Source organism: Anabrus simplex, chromosome 1, assembly GCF_040414725.1.
Source record: "Anabrus simplex isolate iqAnaSimp1 chromosome 1, ASM4041472v1, whole genome shotgun sequence".
NCBI lineage: Eukaryota > Metazoa > Arthropoda > Insecta > Orthoptera > Tettigoniidae > Anabrus > Anabrus simplex.
Window position 1 is genome coordinate 375,955,721 of NC_090265.1, and position 15,776 is coordinate 375,971,496.

The 15,776-nt window shown below is 40.0% G+C and overlaps 2 protein-coding genes across 3 annotated transcripts in view; one reads left to right on the top strand and one right to left on the bottom strand.

The window, feature by feature from the left end:
- Cad74A (cadherin-74A) overlaps positions 1-15,776 on the bottom strand; it is a 355,590-nt gene that overhangs the window by 51,772 nt on the left and 288,042 nt on the right. The gene's annotated exons all lie outside the window — the stretch shown is intronic.
- LOC136856809 (heat shock protein 68) overlaps positions 1-15,776 on the top strand; it is a 143,879-nt gene that overhangs the window by 18,361 nt on the left and 109,742 nt on the right. The window contains exon 2 of one of the 2 annotated variants that reach the window (XM_067134928.2): positions 2,477-4,830. The exons of the other annotated variant lie outside the window; for it this stretch is intronic. Coding sequence (XP_066991029.2) covers positions 2,477-4,300 — 1,824 coding nt within the window. The 3' untranslated portion in view covers positions 4,301-4,830. Of the gene's footprint in view, positions 1-2,476; positions 4,831-15,776 lie in introns of those variants that run through there. 2 annotated transcript variants of the gene reach the window in all.

Consider the following 15,776-nt stretch of genomic DNA (forward strand, 5'->3'; position numbering starts at 1 on the left):
ATGTGGCTGTTGACTGCGAAGCATTCGAAACATGTAGTCTTAATGATTTTAGAAATTGCCGAAGGCAAATAAAGGTGTCGATTAGGTGGCTAAATATTTCTTTGATTCTTAGAGCATAATAATGGGCAGTGCTCGTGGAGATATTTACCGGGTTACTGGCGCATGATGATTGGAATGTTTTCAGCTCAGCAGATGTTTTAAAATGAGAGAGAGAGAAAAGGGGGGGGGGGGGCATGTGGGGACTGCTGCTTCAATTGAGTCTAGGCATCTCCACTCTCCCCATTCATAAAAAGTGCTTTTATTAGTAAATTATTGGAAAAATTTATATCACATACAAAATAATTGAGTTGGTTTTCTGGTTTTCCTTGATGTATTGATTGCTGTATTCAGATATCTATCCAGACATGAAATGTGGGCATGTTGCAGTACCTACTTTTTTTGTCTTTTGATGAACGCAATGCATTTTACACAATGCTAACAAGTTAAGAAATAGATGGAAACTACATTGCCTAAGACTTTCACACTGACAGTGAATAATAATAATAATACAATCGGCAGTTAATATGAAAACTTGAGAACCATTACCGCGCACTTATGGCAATGCTGACGTGTTGTTGCGCTGCCTTTGTGCGGCAGAGCCACGACTCTCTTCAGTTGGCTTGAGAAGTGCTCACACTTTTCCTTCCTGTGTTATGCTGCAATCTTGTTTAGATATCGTGCACAGTGCAATACTCCTTTCCACCTGGAATCTTAAAAACAACCAAACTCAATGGCCTACAAAGTGACGGCTGCTCAGCCCGAAGGCCTCCAGATTAAAAGGTATCGCACAACGGATCCTCTCGGCCGTTATTCTTGGCTTTCTAGACTGGGACCATTATTTCACCACCAGATAGCTCCTCAGTTTTATCACGTAGGCTGAATGGACCTCGAACCAGCCCATTGGGATGCAGGTAAAAATCCCTGACCTGGCCGGGAATCGAACCTGGGGCCTCCAGGTGAGACAGCCTTGCTACCCCTACACCGCAAGGATTAGTTTTCCAGTAGAATTAACACTGAAATGCATAAAGCCCAAATTGTTCATGCATAGTTTCGGTGGAGGTCCAAGATATTCATAGCTGTCTTACGAGTTATCTCAGTCTCGCTGGACGTGAATACCATTGCAAATGTGTGGGGGATGTTAAAAATCGAGGCTCAACTTTTATATAGGTCACTCGCCAGGGATTTCAGACCAACTAAGGTGAAGTTTTCAGGTTTTAGGAAGATTTTGCCCAGAATGAGTGCTATATTTTGCAACTTGGACACCATACTGTGGAGAATCTAAAGAACTTGGGAAGCTTAGGACATGGGACAAAGTATTAGGTGTCCTCGCCTGTTTAAGACATGGAAGTAAGACTATCAAAAAAGAATGAGAAAGATCCCTTCTGATCCATCACAACTCTGTATGAATAAACTTCATTCAGTACTAGTTTCCGCCCTCTTTCGGGCCATCTTCAGCTTAATAGAAAGCATCAATAAAAACTTGAAATACAAATTAGCATACATTACAACTTATTGGACAAGTAAGTCCTTTTTTTTTTTTTTTTTTTTTCTGTCGGCCAAATAAGGTCTAAAACTAGTCCTTGTTTGGCACAAGTACTTATCCACTTCTTGCCTATGCTGTTATACCAAAGGCAGTAAAATGGCAATTACATTGTCTAACAGCGCTAAAATTAAGTGGGGTTCAAACCTGCGTCCTCCATGCCTGACTCTGAGTGCTTGATCATGGGGGGGGTGGGGGGGAAATGTTGTGTATTCACGTCAAAAGCTATAACTTCTCATAACGTAGGCTACACTATCGGATTTTGACTTTGGAGACTAGAGATGGACCAGGGTCATGTGAGGTGAATGGAGGGGGTAGGTAGATAATGGACTCTGCCATGTAGGTTGGAGAGAATAACAGGGAGACAAAGGTGATCGTTACTTTCTTAAGTGGTAAGCATTGTAGAACTAAGGCCACAGTGTCAGTTGGAAATAGCTAGGTGTATGGGAGTGCTAAGTCAAATTGTAGGCTTTCAGACTGCATGCAGACAGGCTTAAGTCTAAAATTGAAGATGCTTGTTCTCAGTACATAAATTTATAAGTTGTGTATAGTGGCAGTATTTCTGAATTTTTGCTTTCATGAAAAATTATAAATCATATTTCATTTAAAAGTACTATGAAGTGCTTTTTATTCACTAAATTGCTTGTGATACATTTTTATGATAAACTGGTGGTGAGTGTGTTCTTCTTACATAGTAATGGGGGGGGGGCTTGGCCTGTTAAGTCAGAACACTAGGAGTCTGTTGCAAGATGTCTGTGGAAAAATCTTTGAACACTTCCTTTCCTTGATTCTCTAAATGTTTAGAATGTATGTTGTATTTCTCTGTATAGACAGTTCCCTCCATGTACCGGTACCTCAATTTCACTTAAGTTATATTAAATTCAATTCTGTTTTCAGGTAGCAATGAATCCCCAGAATACGGTGTTCGATGCAAAACGTCTCATTGGCAGGAGTTTTGATGATCCAAAGGTTCAAGCTGATATGAAGCATTGGCCTTTCAAAGTGGTGAATGAAGGTGGCAAGCCAAAAATTGAAGTAGAATTCAAAGGTGAAAGGAAGCGATTCACTCCTGAGGAAATAAGTGCCATGGTGTTGACGAAGATGAAGGAAACTGCAGAGGCTTACTTAGGAGGTACGGTCCGTGATGCAGTCATAACTGTACCTGCATACTTCAATGATTCTCAACGCACGGCTACTAAAAATGCTGGATCAATTGCGGGTCTGAATGTACTCCGAATAATCAATGAGCCAACTGCTGCTGCTCTTGCCTATGGACTGGACAAAAACCTGACTGGGGAAAAGAATGTACTTATCTTTGATCTAGGTGGTGGAACTTTCGATGTCTCCATCCTTACTATTAATGAGGGTTCGCTCTTTGAAGTGAAATCCACTGCTGGAGATACTCACTTGGGTGGAGAAGACTTTGACAACAGGCTTGTAAACTACCTTGCTGATGAATTTAAGAGGAAGTTCCGCAAAGATCTGAGAAGCAACCCAAGAGCTTTGAGGCGTTTAAGAACTGCAGCTGAAAGAGCAAAACGTACACTGTCCTGCAGCACTGAAGCCAGCATTGAAATTGATGCCCTGTATGAAGGTATAGATTTCTACACAAAGATCTCTCGTGCACGTTTTGAAGAGTTGTGTTCGGATCTATTCCGGAGCACTCTTGGACCTGTGGAAAAGGCATTGGCAGATGCAAAAATGGACAAGAGTTCCATTAATGAGGTGGTATTGGTTGGTGGTTCCACTCGTATACCTAAAATTCAGAGTCTTTTGCAGAACTTCTTCAATGGCAAAAATCTTAATATGTCAATTAATCCAGATGAGGCTGTAGCATATGGAGCTGCAATTCAGGCTGCTATACTCAGTGGTGACAAGAGTTCACAGATTCAGGACGTACTGCTTGTAGATGTGGCACCATTGTCTCTTGGTATAGAAACAGCTGGAGGGGTTATGACTAAGATAATTGAACGTAATTCTCGCATCCCCTGCAAACAGACTCAGACCTTCACCACATATGCGGACAACCAGCCTGCTGTTACAATCCAGGTTTATGAAGGTGAACGAGCAATGACTAAAGATAATAACTTGTTGGGAACATTCGACCTAACTGGTATTCCACCTGCTCCTCGTGGTGTTCCCAAAATTGAAGTAACTTTCAACTTGGATGCAAATGGAATTCTTAATGTAACGGCAAAAGATGTTAGTACAGGGCGCTCTCGTAACATAACAATCCGTAATGAGAAGGGTCGTCTCTCTCAACAGGATATTGATCGTATGTTGGCAGAAGCGGAACGTTACCGTGAAGAAGACGAGAGACAGAGAGAACGGGTGGCTGCAAAAAATAAACTTGAGGGCTATATATTCAGTGTAAAGCAAGCTATTGAAGAAGCTGGTCAGAAGTTGCCTGAAAATGACAAAAGTACTGTTAGATCTATCTGTGATGAAACCTTGAGATGGCTTGACAGCAATGCTCTTGCAGAGAAAGAAGAGTTTGAATACAAGTTGAAAGAATTGCAAAGTAAATGTAGTCCCATAATGACAAAGATACATCAGGGAGGTTGTGGTCAGCAACAAGGGCAACAGTATGGAGGTGGTCAGTATGGCCAGCAATATGGAGGTGGGCAATATGGTCAGCAGTTTGGTGGTACACCTTATGGCCAACCTGGAAGAGGTGGATCATATGAAAATGATGGCCCTACTGTGGAGGAAATGGAGTGAAAAGTTCCTTTTAAGCATTAAGACTGCTATCTCTGAACTTTAAGTCTGTGAGATGTAAGACTGAAATAATGACTGCTAAATCTGCTTTAGGTAATGATTAATTTCTTTCGGGTTTTTATATTGTATTAAGGGTAATCTTTCTCTACTACTTAAGACTGATATTCATTTTGTAGCAGTTTACTTTTATCTTTTCCATATACATAGTTTCAATACCTCTAATGAATTTCATTTTAAGCTTGCATTTTGTGAAGGGTGATATCTTTTATACCTGTTAGTTAAGACTGATACAATTGTACATTTTGTAATAATTTACTTTATGAACTCCATATACTGGCCAAGACTGATATTGTATTTATCACATAATGATGCAAAAATATATTCTGCACATCTCATGTAATTAAGACTGATTCATTTGTATTCATATTGGAAACATATATATACACATTTAAAGGCATTATTTATATTACTCATTGCATAATACAGTAGTAAAAAAAGTATTGTCTTAATAATATGTATCTCATGTTAAGAGTGATTTTTGTTCATATTGTACTGTATACATACAATAAAGGCATTCAATTTATTCTGTTTTTAATTCCCTGAGGTGGTCCACTACCATTTACTGTGAATCATAAATTAAATTAACTTGTACATGAAGCATATGAACAATATAAGCTGTTAAAACATTCCCTCTGGAAACGGTCATGTACTGCAGTTACTTTGGTTTCAATTGAAGTAGTTGGCTGCACAGTGAAAAACTGAAATGCTACCAAACATTAAGACCGATACTGAGCAGTATTGAGAATTTACTCATATTTTGAAACATTTAGATCAGTTCATATAGTCCAGAATTCAATTTTGTGCAATTGCATTTCACCGAATTCTACAACAAAAACTGATAGAATTTTGTATGGAAGGATCAGCATCAAACCACCTCAACGGTCCTTCATATAAAATATTTTTCGCATTGATGGGAAATCTTTTAGCTCTCGAGTCGAAGCTGGCAGCGGAAGTCTTGATTTGAAGTAAATAATGCCGTGTGCAATTGTATGTCTTTCAAAGTGCAGGACTAGAGTTATTTAAAAGGATTGCCTTTTCAGTTAAGTTGCAGGTGTTTAATATGTTTGCCTCGCCAGTGCCGTATATTGGATATGTTTTACTGACAAACTGATAACTTGCAAAAAATAAATGAAATTGAATATAGCACAGTTTCATAAACCCTTTAAAAACTAATAGAATATTTGCAGTTAAGTAAAAATGTGACTTGCAATTCTCCTTTGATGTTTTTAGTAAAAAATATTTGCCTTAAACTGGTGTTTTTTTTTTTTTTTTTACAATTTGCCCCCTCCCCAAAAGAAACCTTACTTTAAGGTATAAAGTAGCAGAGCTACTACCTGATGATGATTAACTGCCTTTAATTTTCTTTGCTCATCAAATGTTGAATTGAGCCAAATGTATCTCTTTCAAAATTAATCCACCTGGAACATTGCTGTAAATTTTATTTACAAGTACTTTCCTACCAGGCTTGAGACATTCAAGGTTCAGCTTTAAAATTGACAGTTCATGCTATTCACTTTGTGTGTTATTGGGAAGGGGTAAATGGAAGCTACCCTGTTTCTTCCCACTTGCGTGTACTTATCAGTTGCGTGTATATCAGCTATTTGAGCCATTTGCTGTGAATAGAAGATAAAATTGCCACCTCATTCGTCCAGTTCAAAGACATTACAGCATGTTTTTGCTTTGTGCTGCATAATGTGCGAAACTTGCTCTGCAGACAAATTCTAAAAATTTATTATGCATATATTATTAAAATGAAAATGTATTTTCTTCTTTATACTTCCTTGGACTTCGTGCAGTGTTAAGTCCAGTCACTACATTGTTCCTTGAATGTATTGAATTACTGCTGGAGGAAACTTGACCCTTAACCATTGTTGAAGTGGAAAGTTAGGTTAGCAATAGTTGCTACACTTATGAATTAAAACCATCTTTATAGAAACAGCTAGTCATGCACTTCTCAAAAGAAATATTTACAGGGCATTGTTGTACATGCATGTGGACAGAGTATATAATAATTAACATACCCAACAGGGTAACTTCGATTTACCCCTTCCCATCAACACACACTGGGTGAAGTCGATGGAGTCAACTTGAAGGCAACAAGCAGAGTCGCAGCGAGAGTATACAAGGAAACATTATTATTATTATTATTATTATTATTATTATTATTATTATTATTATTATTATTTATTTTCCTTAAATTGTACATGTACAATTTAGGGGTGGTAGATGGAGAAAGGGCAAGCCCCACATACACGGAAGTGCCTCCATCTCCACACGTGTACATACTCTACTGAATATTTACATACAAACTTACGTAGACAATTTTAAATTTACATATTTACACTACAAACACTGTACCCTTAGAATAATAATCTTGATTTATCCTGAAAATATTAAAGAACACCCAGCCATTTATACTCTCGCTCGGACTCCTGTATACACTCATTCACAACCACTCTCGCACACGCACGCATACACATTCGCCCACATACCCATCCTTCTTGCAATTCTAATTTATACAAGTTATATACATCACATATGGGTTTCTATTTACATATACATTTTCTTTACTTCGCGGAGGAAGTGAGGAAGAGGAAGTAGCTTTACCTCGGATGGTATAAGGTTCCAGGTACGAGCAGCCCTTGAGTAAAACCCATTTAAGTATGAGGTTGTTCTAGCGATGGAGGGACAAGAGTAACTCCTGGGCCTCTTTTAACAGAGCAGTAATTGAGCTGCAGGCGGTGGAAAGGGGAGAGGTGTGTGTGTTATCTGCCAGGGATTTCCTAAGGAAGGCTACATCTATTTGTGTACATAACGAGTTAACTGGTGGCAATGACCTGGCTGTGTTTAAGGGGATGTGTTTGTTAATTAAACGTTCTGCTCGTCGCTGGATACCTTCTAGTTTCTTCATATTTTCCGTTGTAGTTGGATGCCAGGAAGGAAGGCCATATAATAGTATGGGCCGCACAAGGGAAATGTAAGCCGTTCGTAGGGCTTTACTTCTTCCTCCCGAGAGACATCTGCGGACGAAACCTAGCGCCCTGTATGCCTTACACCTTACTTCCTCCACGTGTTTATTCCATTTCAGATTGTCCGTAATGTGAATACCGAGCAGTCTGATGGAGTTAGAAGTCGGCAGTTGGATTCCACATAGACTAGGTTGGTTCTGGAGTGGTTGTTTAGCTCTTCTTAGTCTTATATATTTACACTTCTTAATATTTATATACATGCTATTTACCTCACACCACAGAGCTATACTATCCAGATCCGATTGGAATTTTATAATATCGTCACTGTTTTTCATGGCTCTGTAAATGATTGTCATCGGCATACTGCGCCATGGTCGAATTTACACAATCCGGTAAGTCGAGAGCATAAATCGTGTACAGGAGGGGCCCTATCACACTGCCTTGAATTACTCCAGAAGTAATTGTGGTTTGGTCTGATTTTGCTCCTTCGTACAAAACACATTGCGTTCGACCCATCAAAAATGACCTCAACCATGACAGCAGTTTACCCTGAATGCTGTAGTTGCTAAGTTTTAACAGAAGTCTTTGATGTGACACCTGGTCAAAAGCTTTGCTCCAGTCCAGAGTCACAGTCTATTTGTGAGACGTCAGTCTGTTCGAAAGAGAACTGCCAGTCATCAATGACTTCTGTTAGAAGTGTAGTGCAAGATTTTCCTGGAATGAAGCCATGCTGGTTTGAGTTCAGCAGGTTTCTCTCCTTGAGAAAATCCAACATATATTTAGCAACTAGACGTTCCATACATTTACAGACCCCTGATGTTATAGAAACTGGATGGTAATCATCTACGTTTTCCTTATCTCCACCTTTGAAACTGGCACTAGGTTGGCTTCTTTCCACTCCAGAGGTACAGACCCGGTATTAATGGAATAGTTGAAGAGGGCGCCAAGGCGACTGCTCAATTCTAGAGTATTCTTGCTGTCACTCAGTCCGGCCCGGTTGCGGCATGAGGTCTTGTTTTCAGAAGGCTCTCCTTTACTTCATTCGTTGAGAAATACAGGTTGGTTAGAGGGATAGATGTTGTCCTTGAATATATAGCATGTTCTCTTCCTCAGTAGGTACGAAGAAGTTACTTTTAAATTTCCTGTTGAAGGTGTCTGCAATTTCTTGTGGTATGGAGACTGCCGTACCGTTATGTTTAAATACAGAGCTCTGCTGCAACCTTTACTTCTGAGAAGAGCCCAGAGTTCCTTGGAGTTGGTGTTGAGACTGTGGATGTAAGAATCGTAGGAATCTCTGATAGATTGTTTAGCCTTGTTCCTAGCCAGCCTGTATTTCTCCCACTCGTAATCGGTTGGATTTCTTTTGCATTTCTGGTACAGGCGGTCCCTTCTTCGAACTTCTCGCACTATCTCCTTGGTAATCCATGGAGATTTCCGTCTGCTGGTTATATTTACTGTTGACGTGGTTTCTTCTACGCATTGAAAGAAAATTTTCTTCCAGTCGTTCCATATCTTGTTTGTCAGCACTGCCGGTGAAATCTGAGGTGAGAACGGGGAGGCGGTTGGATAGTAAAGTGGATAGATCGTTCCAGTTTGTTCGGGAAAAATTATAAACTGTTCTGGTATGGAATTTGGGGGATGGTTTTATATGGGTCGGTGTTGTGAGAATTGCCTGATGGTCACAGAATCCAGGAATAGCATTAAGAGATTGGACGGACTGTGGTATATTACTTAGAAAAAGGTCAAGGGTTGAGCGTGTTGTTTGCATAATACGCGTGGCTTCGAACATTAATTGATGAAGGAATAAGTCAGAGAAAGCGGAAAGCAATTTATTGCAGGTTATAAACTTCATTTTCCTCGTCCGTATTGAAGATCTACTTGTGATACAATTCCTTTAGTTTGCCAATTGCCACCTTTTCAATACAATAATATGTTACAAACTTGCATATTTATTATGATGTTTACATGGTACATGTTTCGCTCCTTTTCGTGAGCATCATCAGCCAAACTATCATTAATCTAAGATTGTGTAAGATCATAAACAATTCTTTGGTTCAAAATTACTCTTATAAAACTAATTGACAATCTTATAATATTTTAAGTCACACTACAATAAAATTATGTCTTAACACTTTTTGTCTAAAATCTTCTTCAGTCTAAACATTTTATCGCCGAAACTTATCCGATGAACATCTTTTAAAATTGTTTAAAATGAGAATAAAATAAAAATAAAAAACTTTGAAATCTGGCTAGTTGTGTTGATTCCCGTTGCTTAAAACTTCATAACAGTATTTAGTATCTTCTGCAGTTGATAATTGTTATTATGGATAATAGACTTGTTCTCGTTGCTGGAGTAACATTTATAAAATTTATTGGTATTAAATTTGATTATCAGGTGCAGCATTTCTAAATTGATCCAACAAGGAATTTGCGTTTGTTGCACGTCGCTTCCACCCACAGTGCTTCGGCTGCTGTCTCCAGGAGATGAACTCGAGTTGGATTACATTCTGGCTTGGCTGCAATTAGAACTCCCCCTGCAGAGTGGTGGGATCGGTCCTTACGGAACAATATCAGCGAGTCGGGGAACATTTCTGAGTCATTAATTTTGCTGGACAACCACGTCTCATTGACACATACGATGGTCAGGTCAAGGCTTTCAAGCGATGCGTGGATATTTTGTAACCGTCCAGGTCGCATAATACTGCACGCATTGAAGGCAAAAAGTTATATTTTTATTTACATATGTACATTTAGAATTATTTACTAAGTCACTGGGCGTATCACTGGTAACTGTAAAGAACGAGTCTGATAACAGCGGCATTTCACACTTCCAGCATAACCATGTACGGGAACCGTTCTTTATTTTTCTGAATTGACAGAGACTTTTGCGCAGGTTCTATGGCCTTTTAGTGAGCAATTAGTACAGTGGACAAATAATTGGTTCCTCCTACCACTATTTCCGCAAATTGTGCACTGTTGTGGACCCGGGTTTAGTTCGATGTCCCCACTTAGGGCAAGTGCCAAGCAGAGCAGTGGCTGATTATCTACAGGCAGTCTGACAACACCTCTCCCGTCCCTTCGCTGAGGCCGACCTATGGCTGCCATCCCCAGACTTTAAGCACTGCACCATGTCAAACAGTTAAGAGTACATTTTTCACTCGCCAATAGTTTTTCCAATAGAATTGTTTTCCAGGTATCCAGGAGGGTTATCTGAAGTGATTGTAGCACTTTTGGAGTATTGCACTGCACTCTTTACCACCAAAAATAATAATAATGCGCATAACACTCGGCGTCACTTCTGCACACGCCGCCATCTCAAACTCGTGAGGCCACAGCTGTGATGGTCTTTCAAACTTCAGGAGGTTGATCCTCATCAAAAATAAACAGATACAGTATGTGTTTGAAGGTATCTGCCATTGATTTTACAACAAAAACTGATAAGAATTTTGTATGGAATAATCAGCAACAAACCACCTCTGTGATCCTTCATATAAAGTACTTGTTGCAGGGATGGGAGTTCTTTTAGCTCTTGAGATGAAGCTGGCAGAAAGTCTTGATTTGAGGTGAATAATGCCATGTGTCCCTTTGAATATGTCTTTACATGTGTTGGCAGTTTGGTAGGGAATATACGTATCATCGTTGGACAAGTGGTTAACATTCCTGTCACGCCAGCGCCATTCATGTTTGCTTCTCTCTATTTTCATTATCTATTCGGACTCAAACTTGTAACTTCAAAGTGTTAAAGTCTGTTGAAAACTTTAGTTGTAGTGTTATTTGTTAAAAAAGAAAAAGGGGGAGTGGGGGTGAGCTGATTCTTGCACCTGGTACCCCTGCATAGGTACTTCGGTTAGATTTCTAGTACCCCTGTGGGTGGGGATGCAGACAAAGAATACACCCATAGTATTCCCTGCCTGTCTTAAGGGGTGATGGAATTAGAACCATGGGATTACGTATTAGTACCATGACGTGAGGAGCATGGTCGATGTTGCTTGCTATTAGTACCACCATGTGAGGAACAGCAAGGGTCTATGTTACCTAACAGTACTGTAGTACCACTCTGTGAAGAACGCCACGGGTCTGGGTGTTGCTTGTAATTAGTACCATCGTGTGGATCCCACTGGGGCGGAGCAGCGGGTACACAGTTGCATGGAGTAGTGCCTGCTTTCTATGGGTGGGGGCGGTACAATAACACCCACGGTATCCCCTGCTTATCATACGAGGGGATTGAAAAGAGCCCTAGAGGCTCTGAACTTATGGGTTGGCGACCACGGGGCCCTCAGTTGAGTTACTTACTTGTGCCAGGCTCCTCACTTTCTTCTGCCCTATCTGACCTCCCTTTGTCAACTATTGTTCTTTTCTGACCCCGACGGTATTAGAGCACTCGAGGGCTAGGGAGTCTTTCATTTTCATGCCCTTTGTGGCCGATACCTTCATTTTTTGAAGTGTCGCATCCCTTCCATTTTTTTCTCCGATTAGTGTTGTATAGACATAGGGTTGCCTAGTTGTAGTAATCGCCGCTACCACCTCAAGAGTATTGTCTACCAAGAGAATGTGCCGACCGCTGTGCTCGAATGTGGTCTACTGCAGAATGGGTCTGCGTTACCTACGGGTAGTACCAATATATGAGGAACACCATGGGTCTAAGTTACCTGATTAGTACCGCTATAGGAGGAACACAAAGGTTCTGCTTTACCAGTGACTAGTACTATTATGAGAGGCCGGTGACCTGGATTTTGTACCCCTTTGGGCAACAAGCATCATCTTGGAAAATAAGGCCTTCTGAATTGGGTCCACTGATTGTTTTGGATTCATGGTCCTTTTTTTTTTTTTCCATCATCATTCATTTTATATTCGAGTCAGTGGATATGTTTTGAGGTTATAATTATCGTTTCATTTCATTGGACCTAGTGCCATTAGGGTCCGATGACCTAAATGTGATACCCTTTTAAACGACTATCATCACAGTATTCCAGTACTAAACTGAACGTCAGCATTGGCAGCCAGACAGTCTTATGCTGTTGCTGATCCTGAATAAATAAATAAATAAATAAATAAATAAATAATCTGGCTAAAATAATGACATGAAAGGAAGGCCCAGTTGTCTTTTTTTAGGACTAAACTATAAGATGTCTTAGACCAGGTATTCAAATGTCAGTTGAATTTAGATAACACAAGTAGATTTAATTGTCAGTTACTGAGAGAGTTGGCCATGCGGTTAGGGTTGCATAGCTGTGAATTTGCATTCAGGAGATAGTGGGTTTGATCCTCGTTCTCGGCAGCCCTGAAGATGGGTTTTCAGTGGTTTCGCATTTTCACACCAGGCAAATGGTGAGGCTGTACTGTGAATAAGGTCATGGCCACTTCCTGCCCTTTTCAATCCCATTGTTACCATAAGACCTACCTGTACCAGTGCAATATAAAACAAAAAAAGTTTGTCACAAAGCTCCCAAGACATATGAAAGCTGCAGTAGTAATTCTCCAGAGAATCCATGCAACAGTTGAAGACCAACTCTACTCTAGAGATAAAATCCCAGTTTACAGCATTATAGGAGCAATACACCAATCATGCATATGGAATATGTTATGTGTGTACTCGATGCTTAAATGCCTACGGTGCCAGAGGATGAAGAAACTGTTACACATGTTAAGAGCTTAAGAAACAAAGACAAGACTTTCACCAAATTTGGAGTACCCTTGGCAAAGTCAAAAGATATGAAAGCTGACAAAGCTCCTGGGTTAGATGGAATTCTCCCTGAATTCTTAATTGACTGTGGGAAGAGCACTTGCCTATGGCTAAGTAGGTTTAAAACCATTATTACTTGAAGTGATAACCTCCCTCATCTCTTCAAACAAATTCATTCAAAAACCCAGGAAACCTGCTGATCAAACTGGATAGTTATAGACCAATTGTGTTACCTAGTGTTTGCTGTTGGAACTATTTCTCAATAGAAATGCTCCTACTGTACTTCAGCATATTCCTATTGAACAGGCTGGCTTTAGACCCCAACGCAGCTGAACCAACCAGGTACTGTGCCTATATGGAAGCAGGATTCCAGCTTTGCCTTGTGACATCTGTAGCATTTATTGATCTAAAGGTTTATACAGTACTGTCTGGAGAGACAATTTTGTGTATAAACTTAATGTGATTTCCCGTAAAATCATTAGCCTGCCTTCTTAACAGCATGTTGAACGACAGACTGTACAGAGTGGTAATGTCTGATTCAATGCGTAGAACTAAAATTAAATAATGGTCTACCTCCAGGATCTGCTTCTCCCACTAGTTTTCAATTTGTACATTGGCGATATGCCAGAGGCAACATCCAGAAAATTTGGTTATGTGGATGACTGTACAGTAGCCACAAGGAACACCACCAGCTTTTATGGCCCTGAAGATGTCCTCGCTGAAGATCTTGCTATCTTTAGAAATTACTTTTCTAAATGGAGACTTCAGCCAAGCATGATCAAAACAGAAACCACCCTGAAGGAAATAGTTATCAAATGTTTATTTTGGAAATAGCATTATTAAAGCACAAAAGGTTTCCAAAATACATAGGAGTTGCTCTATATAGAACTGTATCTTCAAGCAACACCTGACTTGTGCTGCAAAATTTAACACTTAAAAGAATAATCTCTGCAAGCTCTTTGGTGCAACATGGTGGCCAAGTGCCACTACCCTTCGCTGCTCAGCCATATGCAATAGGCATATAACTTCTGACCTTTTTAATTCCTCAGGACGCATGCTCAATATTGTAATCTATGAGGAGCTGATCACAGCGTAGCAGCATAGTATAAAAGTCCAAACAAAAAGCTTTAATTTCCTATTTACTGGTTTTTGAGGCGCCCATCTCTGTGAACTACACTATACTACCAGACTAACGTCTAACTTGTTGTTTACATCCTCTGCTCTGCCACATGATTACATTGAGTTTAACAAGTCTAAGGCCGGCACCATTTTATTCCTTTTAATAATTTCACACCTTAACTCATACTCGGGAGATTTTCATGGTTGAGCAACATAGGCCTAAAATAGCTTACACAAACACATGGGATCGGTATGAGCAATCAAATTACATTACACCACACTTCACAGCCAAACTAGTACTGAATGTCCACAGTGAACGCAAATCAAAAATTAAAACTCCTCTGATTAATTCAAGTTAGAACGCGTACTGGGTAGACATTACCCCAGACTGGCATTATCGTGCAAATATGTCACCAGCTCGAATAACGCGGATGCCAGTAACATATCAAGCAATAGCGAGTGTTTGGGGGAGTCCATTAGGAAAGTAGCAAGAATTACCGTAATAATTCATTCTGCTACGAGTAAAAAGTACCCATGCACCTCGTAGTGGGTTACCATATAAGATTAAAATTTGTTAGTTTTGTATCATGTTAGCCCTAAGGTAGAAAAATATAGGTAACTACCTAAAAAAAAAAAATAAAAAACTGATTTTTTTGCAAGGAAAATAAAAAAATGTCTATGATCTGCTAAAATGCGTCAAATTTATACTATATACTTTGTTAAACGCTCACATTGTAACTAAATATAAACATAATTTCCTTTTCACTTGTATCCTGTTAGTCGTTGACTCGTTCGTTTGCTTAAAATGGCTCATTGTAAGGTTGGGGAAAGAATATGCAAACACGAGCCAGACCTTCCTATATTGAGGCCACTGCACATGCCAGATTAATTTCCTTTACATAATTGTAATGCAATAATTGCAATGTTTCACATCAGAATACATGAGAAAGAAAATTAAATATGCAATAGGTGCTGTCATATTTTTGCTATATAGCCTGCTTCGTTGCTATGAACGGGAAACAAGAGCACGTCTCCAGAAGCCTAAGGCTTTGTCTATGTCTTGCTCACAGGATCCTCAAAGAGTAAGCACAGTGCTGTGAAATCGCATGTAAACATTTCTCTAGAGTGGGGCCTCTGAAACGCCCAAAATCTCACATGTGCAAATTGAACCGCAGAGTTCCTTTGCACAGTGCATCGGTCCCACTCGGCTCGGACCAACGCTTCGTCTCTGGGCTACTCGGCTCAGATTTGAAGTGCTACGGAGCAAGTGAGGAAGAGGGAGACCGGGGGAGGGAGCAAGACAGGCATGGGGAAAGAGAGAGACAGCGCTATTGCTCCAAATCAAGGAGTGGGGGGTCTGCATTCTGGTCAACCCAGCAAAGTCATCTTTTGCAAAGTGCATGCACCGTGAGAGGCCCTGCTCTTAGAGTTTGAGACTCAAACTACAGGAAATGTTATTTGCAATTAAATAAAAAATTGTGTGTACGGGGTGTGTTTCTTGGTTTTTACTAGCGGTTTAACATCGCACTAACATGCTGAAGGTTTTCGGTGATGCAAGGATGGGAAACTGCTTGAATTAGGAAGGTGGTGACCATGGCCTTAATTTGGGTACAGTCCCAGCGTTTACCTGGTGAGAAAATGGAAAACC